The 11,392-nt window shown below is 38.8% G+C and overlaps 1 protein-coding gene across 1 annotated transcript in view; it reads left to right on the top strand.

Moving 5' to 3' along the window:
• The first annotated feature begins 324 nt into the window (after nucleotides 1-324).
• The window catches only part of ptpn9a (protein tyrosine phosphatase non-receptor type 9a), a 51,852-nt gene continuing 40,784 nt past the window's right edge, over nucleotides 325-11,392 (top strand). The window contains exon 1 of the mRNA XM_057835798.1: nucleotides 325-756. Coding sequence (XP_057691781.1) covers nucleotides 724-756 — 33 coding nt within the window. The 5' untranslated portion in view covers nucleotides 325-723. The remainder of the gene's footprint in view (nucleotides 757-11,392) is intronic.

The following is an 11,392-nucleotide window of genomic DNA, read 5'->3' as shown; positions in this document are numbered from 1 at the left end:
ATACAGGAACTGCGTTCCTGACCGTTCTGGTCCACTTTCACCCCTGGTTTAAAATGTCTGTGAAACGGAAGGTTTTAACAATTACAAGAAATCCATTAATATAACTAAACCCCCCAAAAAAGAAAAAGCTGATTTGGCGTTTTTGCCCACAGGAGTTAATTTTACAACAGGTCGCGTTACGTTTTTTTCGGGACAACTGTAAATTACACAACGTCACGTTTCTGTATTCCTGCTTTGCCTTGCTATTTTTATGAATGAATGTAGTCAGACGTAATCATGTGAGCCGGTAAATGCACTTCCAGTGCCGGCCAATAGGAGGCAGTGTAGCGCGCAGGAAACGGCTGACTGGCTGGCCTCATTGCAGGCAGCATAAAGGAGACGTTCACGTCTCTCCGGCAAAAAAAAGGGGGAAAAAAAATCTTCATGTCTGGAAGAAGTCGACAGTGATCCGCGCGGCTAGGCTAGGCTAAGGCTGGGCTGGGCTTGGCGGAGGGGACGGTTCGGAAGGCAGCCGAACCTCCATAAGCGGGCCTTGTTTTTTTCTGGGTGATCTTGCTGAAACTAACACAAGAACCGCTTCGTCCTGTCGGTTTTTTTCGCGAGTTCTAGATGGAACATTCGAGTTAATTAACCGTGGAGGAAAAGAACAGCAGTATCAAACAGTCAACGACACCTAGAAGCCTGGTTCTTCTTCTTCTTCCTTCACCTCACCGAATTGGTACCATGGCAGCTACTTTATCGCCCGAGGAAGAACAGGTAGGCCATTTGTACGTGTATGTGTTAAATTCTAGGAAACGGAACCGTGTCAGTGCTCGAATGCGGACTTAAATGTTGCCGAAACCCGAGCGGAACTGCTGATATCGATTTGTAGCGCATTACTGCATCACCGACAGTTCCCGTGTGTTTAGGTCGTTGCAATTGCCCCCAACCCCGGTCAGCTTCCACCCATGTGAATGTTCCCTTGAATGAGTGGAGGAAGGCACCACACTTGTGGAAAACTATGCATTTAGATTTAAAGCGCAAGACAAAACCTAGAATAAATGACATTCATATAAAAGACATTGGCTTAAAGCAGGGGTCCCCAAACGTTTTCCTGTGAGGGCCACATAACCCATCCCTTCTCTGATGAGGGGCCGGGGTCAGTTTGTAACAGAAAAGTGTCACGATTGCAGGAGTGCCTAAATGTAAAAATGTATTGTTTTTCAGAAAGCCACGATCAAATAACCCTTTCTGGATTCTTCACGGAACAAAAGTAAATAAAATAAAAATAATCTAATCTAATCTAATTAGGGCTGTCAAACGATTACAATTTTTAATCGAGTTAATCACAGCTTAAAAATTAATTAATTGTAATTAATCGCAATTCAAACCATCTCTAAAATATGCCTTATTTTTCTGTATATTATTGTTGGAATGGAAAGATGAGACACAAGGCGGATATATACATTCAACATACTGTACACAAGTACTGTATTTGTTTATTATAACAATAAATCAACAAGATGGCATTAACATTTTGTTAAAGCAATCCATGGATAGAAAGACTTGTAGTTCTTAAAAGATACATTTTAGTACCTGTTATAGAAATTTTGTATTAAAACCCCTCAATGTTTTCGTTTTAATAAAATTTGTAAAATTTTCAATCAAAAAATAAACTAGTAGCCCGCCATTGTTGATGTCAATGATTACACAATGCTCATGGTGCATAAAATCAGTCGCACCCAAGCGCCAGCAGAGGGAGACAAAAAACACAAGTAACAAGTGGACATGACACTCTGCTGTCATTTTAATCTGTTTGAGCGGGGCATGTGCGTTAATTGCGTCAAATATTTTAACATGATTAGTGAAAAAAAATAATTACCGCCCGTTAACGTGATAACTTTGACAGCCCTAAATATGATATTATATAACACTATTAATTAAATAGATCATAACCAAATAACCCTCTCTGGGTTCTTCACAGAAAAAAGCCAGGAAATGAATAACGTTTTTTTTTGTTCAGGGGGCCGGACCAAATGTGGCTGCGGGCCGTGTCCGGCCCACGGGCCGTAGTTTGGGGACCCCTGGCTTAAAGCAACACTAAGTAACTTTTCAACCTTTAGAAAATATTTTCATAACATTTGTAATTATATGCCGACTGACAACTAGTTGAATGACACATCATTTATATCTTGAGGAGGTCTCTCTAACTGGCACTAATTACCGTATTTTCCGCAGTATAAGGTGCACCTAGAAACCTTAAATTTTCTCAGAAGCCGACAGTGCGCCTTATAATCCGACGCGATTTATATATGAATCAATATTGAGGCCCAACATTTTTTTTTTTTTTTTTTTGACGGATTTATACAAATTTACAAACAAAAACGGGCTTACAAAATTGGACCATTATCTATAATAAGAAAACCACAAATAACACTCCCCATCATAATATACAAAATCTTGCCTTTATTTATATTTCAACGAAAGAATTGTTCACAATGGCCTGGTTTGGTTCCTTTTTTCAGGACACCTTTAACTTCTTGTCCAAACTGTTGTTTTCTTCACTGACCAATTATACATCAGCATTTTGGGACCAAATAGACAAAAAAAATCCCCACAAAATTTGAATAAATAGTTTTATATTTGATGATTCAACATAAGCAGCAGGTATAGTCGTTAGAGCTGGGAATCTTTGGGCACCTAACGATTCGATTATGATTACGATTCAATTCGATTCGATTACAAAGCCATTATTGATGCACCCCCCCTCCTTTTTTTTTTTTTGTTAATGTTTTGTACATTAGTTCCAAAATTGTTTAAAAATCCTCTCAGGCTAAACCAGTGCTTCTCAATTATTTTCTGTTACGCCCCCCCAAGCAAGACGTAAATGTTTCGCGCCCCCCCAAACTCTCCGCCGCCACTGTAAATAGTATTATTCGTCTATAAAATTACTATTATAAATACGCATCTGCCTAACATTGTGTCCTTTTTTTCTAATAAAGAAAAAAAGTAACAGATCAACTTATAATAAAGTATAACTTTATTAACATTGTTTTGTTTGTAACAGAGAAGACTTGACGTGCATCAATTTGCCTGAATTAAAAAAAAAAAAAGTCACATTCAAACTGTAAAAATACACTCAAGGTATTTTTGACCATTTGATACAGAAAAATAAAATGTAATAAAATCCGTAAATAATAACAAATTCAAATTGATTAGAAACATTTACTCACGAGGACAATATGCCAAAAAAATATGACCGAAAAAACAAAAATGAATAAAGGAAAAAAAGAGTGTCCTTGGACAGAAGGACAGTTTTTATTTTTGCTGCTCACACTCAGTATTACCTCCTTTGCAATGGTGTGGAGTCATTTTGCAATGAGCATGCTAACAATGCTCACTGGTTTACTGATATAACACTGACAAAGCAGGACTATTGTTGGCAATATTCGGCACGTTTTCGCTGAAAAACAATCAAGCGGCTTATCAATGAGGTTGGGGTCGAATGTCTTTAAGTGGCGTCTTAATTGATTTGGCTTCTGGCAGTCCGCTATAATTATTTTCAGACACAGTAAACAGTAGTCTTTCCTCATCACCCCACTGTATTAAAAGTCAAAGCTAAAAGGCAAACGGCACGAAAAAAGCGCATTCTCGGCGGCCGAGGTAGAACCGTAGGTGAGGGCGGTCGTCGTGACGATCCCAAGCCGAAAATGGCACTTCTCGGGCGGTGACGTGAGAACCGGACAAGACAGTGGGTCGCTGCGTGAGTGAGTCCGGTCGGAAAACGGCTTTCGAAAACGGCGGCGGCGGCGCACTGCTCTTCATATCTGTTTTCTGTGTGCTGAGTGCTCTTCCTTAGTTCAAAAATACTGCACGCACTCTGAAAATGAGAGCGCCACTGCCACCCACTGAGTGGATGTGCAAGTACACTTTATTCCAGTCCGGCAAAAAAAGAAAAAAGCATGTTCCCCGAGGACACATGCGCCCCCCTTGGCATTGCTCTGCGCCCCCCCCAGGGGGGCGCGCCCCACTATTTGAGAAGTACTGAGCTAAACCAAACTACTATTTCAGTATCAAGTTGACATATAACAGTAAACAAATATACAAAAATAACAGTAAATAAAAAAACTCCAGTCCCCATTCTGTATCAGCACCTTTAAACTACATTCAATTTATTTAATGTTGTGAATCAACTGTTACAGTTGTTAAAATTGCTCCCGTTATTCCATAATTTCCCTTCTGTCTACTTTTGTCAAAGTTTTAAAACTATTTCATCATTTAAAGATAAATTCAAGACAAGATTCTGCCGATTTAGGAGTATTTTAGATAAAAAGTTAATTAGGTTCCCTAGGGTTATTTCGCATCTCTGTTCAATAATACATGTTCTAACACCGACGTCGTCTAACATTTTGCATCTAGTTCTGCATATATATGATATCTACTGTAGCCGTATGTTTGTAGCAACCAGCAACTGGGTGTTGTTTGTAGCGGCTGTCAGCCGCAGTTAGGTATGATTGTTTTTTTATTTAGTGGCATGAATTGAACATGATATTTACTCTCGGTCCGTTCCTCATTAAGTCCCAAAGACCACGCTGACCGTGTTTTATTTCCGCTTTACCTGGTATAATTCAATAATCGGAATTTGGATATTTGTGAATCGTTCTCGAATCTTCCACGGCCGAATCGCGAAAAATCTAAGAATCAGAAACTTCGCTTCGCACGCCTCTAATAGTCGTAGGCGTTTTTGGCCTTTATACATGCTCTGGTCAAATACAGTGCATACATTGCAAAACAGTGGAAAAATTATAACCCATCTAACACAATAAGGGTGACTGTGGAAAATAAAAAAATTCCCCTCCACTATGTGACATAAATGTTGGACTACATGTTTTACCTTGCTGTTGTGTTGCTGTTTTGTTGACATTCCCTTTAGGGCAGCACCGTCTAATGGATGCATAAAATAACCCCAGCCTCTACTGTAGCGTTTATTCGATGCGCCTTATAATACGATGCGCCTTATATATGGAAAAAAGTTTTAAAATATGTCATTCATTGAAGGTGCACCTTATAATCCGGTGCGCCTTATAGTGCGGAAAATATGGTAACTTTGAGGAGGGTGGCAGGAACCCTGCTACACAAAAAAATTACAAATGCGCTGACTGCTTTAAGGCATACGTCACTTTCCCCTTTCCCCGTTCGTTATAGACAAGTTTCTTTAGCGAAATATTGGCGGTTGAAGTTAGCAGTGTGTTGACAAAGTTAAAAGTGCAACATCAAGCCAAAGGAACCCACGGAATCTCCCAAAATGTATTCAGCACGGCGTAGATGAGACGTAGATGAGATTGTATGATTGTTCTTATCACGTCGTTGATCATTTGTGGACAAAATAATAACAACCTATTAGCCTGTTTTGATGTGAGGTACAGATTGATACGCCGGCCACTTGAGTGACCAAAATGAAATGAAATTACAAATTATATTTGCCGAATGCAGAATGGCTGACACGGATTTTGTTGTTACAAGGAAATACTACAAGGTATGTACATGAAGGGAGTGCCAAAAAATCGATTATTAGATGCATCGCGATTCGACACGTGACAATTCGATTACGATTCATAAATGTTCAAAAACGATGATTTTCCCTAATTACTTTATGACAGCCGCTCGTAGCGGAACGAAATTCAAGACACGTCTGCCGCCCGGACACCTTTAACGGACGCACGCACAATGTTGTGACAGATGCTGCTGGTTACTGAGTGAGAGATTTACTCCTTTTCAAAAGACTGGAAAATAAATTTGTGTATGAGACAGGCAGGACCTGGCAGTCGCACTTCTGTGCGCAAGTTTTTTAGAGCGACAGGGGAAGATAGTTGTTGCTTCTTGTCTTTCAGTTGTCCAGCAGTAGTTTCAAGTCATGTCAATTGAAAATTGTCCTGAGTGTGTTGCTAAGACCCGTGTGCGTCTATAAGAGGTGAATACACGAACCCTCTTGTACTATTTAGCCTTTATTGTTGTTGTTTTTGAGATATTAACAGTTAGCGTCGAGCGCTAAGCTAATTGGTGAATTCTCTAAGTGTATTTCCATGTCCATTTGTGCGTTGTCTGTTGGTGTACAAAAGTTACTCCGTATGCAGAACGTGTAAAACCATGATTAAGTACAGCGGTAACACTACAGACATGCGAAATAGTACAGAAATCTGTGAAAACAAAGTATATTGGTTAAAAGAAGTCTTATTTGTAAAGACACTTTGTTTCCAGAAAATGTGGAGTTCATTCCACCTGTGTAAATTTCATTGTATTGTTGAGAGAAATAAATAGACTGCCTTTAAAATGGTTAATGTTTTTGCACTTTCTTATTAAAAAAAACAAAACAAAACAAAAAACAGCAGTTTAAGGGCAGCTTTTTGTTGTATGGCCATGTTTCCATCGTTCCTGTTGAATCATTAGGATATTTTTAATATCTAATGGACATACATTTGTTTGGCTACTAATTAGTAATGTACCATGCATCAATAATCGTAATAACCGTGATCATCATCATCATGATTACCGTGATCACCGTTCAATAATCGAATTGTAGCACCCTGAATCGAATCGAATTGTGGGGGTGCCTAAGATGGCACACAGGACATTTTAAATCAAAATCTGTTGCCCTCTGCCCGAAAGCTGAAGATGGGTCGTCACTGGGTCTTTCAGCAAGACAATGACCCTAAACACATGGCCAAATCTATACAGAAATGGTTCACCAGAATTGTGAAACATTATAGGAGAAGATTAGGTGCTGTTTTGTTGACAAAAGGGGGTTGTACAAAGTATTAACACCAGGGGTGCTAATAATTGTGACAGACATTATTTGATGTCAGATAATTATTTCTTTATGTGGGATTTCCCCCCCACTGAATAAATGCACTTTTATTGAAGGTTGGATTTTTCTCTTTTTTTCCCCATTTAGGTCCCATACTATTTGAATTAAAAAAATTATTAGAAGCTAAAAAAACGCATCTTAACCAGGGGTGCCAATAATTATGGAGGGCACTGTATGAATAATTAAACGTATTTAAGCGTAACGTAACCCACGATGCTAACTGCATAGCAGAAGCTACTACAGAACTATGAGCTTTGCTCATCCGATGGGTATGCTGATATGTTAGAATACCGGCATTGATAAAATGTCTGCCCTCATGTTGAGCAGACATTTCCTGGAAATACTGGCTTTTATTTACGTTTTTCTCCCCTATTACACAACAGAAAATTTGAAATTCTGTGTTTTGTCTTTTTTTAAATTTTATTTATTTTTTTATTTTATTTACGGGATCAAATAATATTCTTTCCGCTGAGACAGACATGACAAAGGTGTTGTTTTTTCTTTAATTAAACAAGCGAGTTGTATTTTTAAGACTCCCTTTTTTGACGTAGTCATTGAAAATCATCATCATAATCTAGTTGAACTGTAGTTGAACTAAACAGTAGGTTGTTTTTTTTTTATTCCAAAAATTTCATATTTACCAGTATGGGTCTGGTTTTCCATTGTCAATGACGTACCGCAAGCAACACGTCACTTCCGCTCATTAATATTCATGACATTAGCTACTGTTGCTAAGAAGGGACAGGCCACCGTTTGTCCCTAATAGGAAATTAATGGAAATCATGTACGACGGAGATGTTTACAGAGCTAAACCTACCAATTCTCTCCGAAAATGATGTGCCTGGTGCCAAATTGACTGGCAAAGATGTGGAAGAACATAAAAATGTTCAGTTACAGAGATGGCTTTAGTGTCGAAGGCTGAAAAAGACGAAACAAACGAGCCGACCTAAGCATAGCTTTAGCTTTTTTATTGACGCGACTGACAATGACATTCTCCTGTTACAACAAGCTATCCTTTACCATCAGCCTTGTCTTTCTTATATATCCTCTGGTTGTCCTACGTCTCTTACCGTTCTTGGGGGTAATTTAGTTAGCTTTGTGTAGCGATCGCAAATGCTACTCAGTGACAGCCAACGAACACTTTTAATTTTTTCATTGATAATACATCTTAATTCAATAGTTTATTTACACTCCCCCCTTACTAAAGTTGTTTTTTTTTAATATATATAACAGAAACGGTAACAGTGGCAGTCAGATACCATTGTAATTTTCAGGTCATTCATTGTCAGACAGAAGCAGTACGGCACAACGTTACGCTAAAAAAATAAGTTAAAAATATAAAAATGGCTTACCTCTTTGTCCTCTGAAAGACCATGCCAACCCAACATAATGTTTACTGCATATGAAATGTGAATGGATTCACTGAGATGGTGTTAAAAGTCCGCGCAAGTTGATTCGGTCTTCACATTTTTTCCTCCCGAGTTTTTTGGTTTCCGGAAACGTATGAAGAAAACATCCTTCACGTGTCGTAATGTCTAGAGTCGTTTCTACAAGTTCCAAAAAAGCAATGCGTGATCGGCATGTTCGTTTTTGAAAGATTACCGGAGAAAAGTAGCACAAATTACATTGGGTCTATGCGAGGGCGGGTCTATAATGTCCCACTTCGGCTTTACGATGCGACGTCACGGTCTAAAAATAGCCTACGTGCGGTACACCATTGTGGATGTTCTATTACTGATATCATTATTTTTTTTTTTTTTAAATCTATAACACTTATCCATGTTATCAATGTTATGAACATCTCTGTTCAACTCAGATTTCCCATACTCTGAAATCCTTACGTAGACACACACAATGCCTTTTGAGTGCATTAGGCACTCCTGTGTCCATTTTGGTGGGGGGGAAAAAACTGATGTTGAACATTTGGACTCATAAAAGACATACAAATAAGATTTTTAAATGATCTGAACTGAATGGAATTAGAGTCAAAACGAATGCACCTATTATTGTATTAGGTACCTTTACCTAAATGTAAAGCTGCACTACCTCATATTCTCTTGCTGCAGAGGACAAACTAATTATATGGTTGCCCAGCATAATTGGGTGATCTAAACAATTGCTACAGCTGAATCATGCCTATAAAATGAAGCAAATGCCATGTGAAATGCAGCAATTAGCGTCTGCATGCTAGTGTAGACAAATTTAACCCTCTTATACCAGATCTACAACGACTCAACGTAGCTGATGTAACAGAGAGGCAAGTGTTATAAGTTAATGCTCATATTTCAGTGACATTGACAATCGATGCCATTCCTCCCAGTTTAAATAGATTAGACATCTGTCACCTTAAATGGCATCCAAAGTGTTAATTGACTGCCGACATTATGGTAAACACCTGGCCTATAATACTCACAGATGCTCACAGAATGGCCTAATGTATCATTATGCATAGTATATGGTCTTACATTTTTCACCTTCAGATATGCTGCTGGCAGAAATGAGATTATATGACTCATAGAAGTTTAATAAATATTGTCATAATTGTTGCTTGGCAATTATTCATCATCATTACTATTACCAGTAGAAAGCCTGATCTGGCTACTCCATTTCCTGTGTGAGCTAGGGCCCCCACCAAAGTACCAGACGCCCTTATTACATCCAAAGCCTTGTGGGGTAGTGTGTAGTGTGTGTGTGTTGTGGGAACACTCATACACGTGTGTAGTGGAACTTCATTCAGACAGCTGTTAAAAGTATTTCCACGAGACTCTTTTAGGGAGGTGAAAGGGGGAGGGATTGTCGAGTGCTTGTGTATGTCTATCATGTGCTCATGTGTGCATGTGTTGTATTTGCTCCCAGGAAACGGAGAAAGTGGGAAGAGTGCGCCGAGAGTGATGTTATCGACTTCCTGCTTTTGGGCATCGACCGGCTCGCCCCAAATAGAAGCGAGCTTCAGTCGCTATTTAATATTTGGCAGCCGTGTTACCAAACACAACAAACATGAATTTCTTTTTTCGGTCCTGTTTATGCCTTCGGGGTGAAAGCTTCCTCATGACGCTGCCTAGCTGGTTTTTAGCACGCTCTGGGTGCATTTCAGTATTCTTTCTTCATTCTCTAGTTGCCGTATAAAGTCGTGATAGTATTAGTCCCAAAATACATTAAATAAAGTGTCAAAGTTGTTCATAATTAATAACCAAAGACCATAATGAAAACTATTTCTTAATGGTGGATACGTTCAAGAACCATCTGAACACTGTTTTCACCCTCCATGTCGGCAAGGAAAAATGCCAAAAACTCTTTGGGAGAACTGTCCCATAGCCTTGTGCTCACTGTTTGGGATAATAATCAGCTCTACCACAGTCTCGTTAGCTTAGCATAGCTGTAGTGCCTTGCATCTAAAGATTTCCTCGTGGAGTCCTTTCTACGCTCAGGCATCATATCTCTGCTTGGCTCCAAAACAGTTTTTGACTGTCCAGATTCATGGAGCTACCTGTAGACCTGGTCTAAGAAATACCAAGGCCAACTGGTCCCCAGACATGCAAAATCAATTAATAAAAATCAAAAGATTTCACAAATTTAATCATACAGCTCAGAATCAATAATCCTTTTCATAGTTATCTGACTGGTTACTAGGTTACTCTGACTTGATTAAAATAGGCTGTGTTCTTCCTTAATCACAAGACGAGGACCCTCATGGTCAGCCAGTGTTATCATTTCAGATGATGTGAAATACTCAAGCGGTCCAGGGTTTCCCCTAGGATTTTTTTTTAAGCTGTGGTGGTGGTGGGCTACATCGGAGTCGGACAGTCCCAACATGTCGTGGTACAGCAAATTTGCTTCATATCATTACAAATGAGAATTTTTTTCACATTTATTTTTTCCCAAGAAAAACCATAACAAATATCTATTTGAAATATTTTATTAGCCAGGCTAATGTCATAGCTCTCAGCTACGGTACATGTACGTAAAATGCCTAGTTGATTACAGCTACTTACATCTCATAGTACTTTTTTTCCTTTTTTCTTTATTTGGCCCTAATACGTACTACATTACCATAACAAATAATAGTCCGTCTGTTCACGGACCCTCGTCCGTTGACAACTTGATTTTTTTCTTAAAACTTGAAAATACTCATCTGAAATTACAACCAGTGATATCAGCAAGGAACAAATGCTACGCTAGTACGCGAAGATTTGGGTCAAACACACGCAACAAAGAACTTAAACATTATGTCAATATTAAGGTCGTTTTCACAGGCTTAAACCAGAATTACATTCTTTAACTTGAAGTACCTTTGTGTGGATTTTTCTCCCAATTTCCAACTCCGCACCAACGTAGTCAGGCACAAGTTTGCAACAGGAGAACCAATGTGATTTTCAAAATAAAACGTGTAAAGGAACAATTTTTATTTTAAATTCGATTTCAGACTACTTCTGGCTAATAATGCATAAATAATGAGCTAAATATATTCATTTAGACGTCGTACTGCCAAAAACAGTGTGTTTACTTGTGCACTGCCCGACAGCCAGCTATCACTGAATGTACTTCAAT

The sequence above is a fragment of the Corythoichthys intestinalis genome, chromosome 5, assembly GCF_030265065.1.
Source record: "Corythoichthys intestinalis isolate RoL2023-P3 chromosome 5, ASM3026506v1, whole genome shotgun sequence".
In the NCBI taxonomy this organism is placed as follows: domain Eukaryota; kingdom Metazoa; phylum Chordata; class Actinopteri; order Syngnathiformes; family Syngnathidae; genus Corythoichthys; species Corythoichthys intestinalis.
Note: the sequence above shows the minus strand (reverse complement) of the source record. Positions and strands in the feature narration are given on the sequence as shown.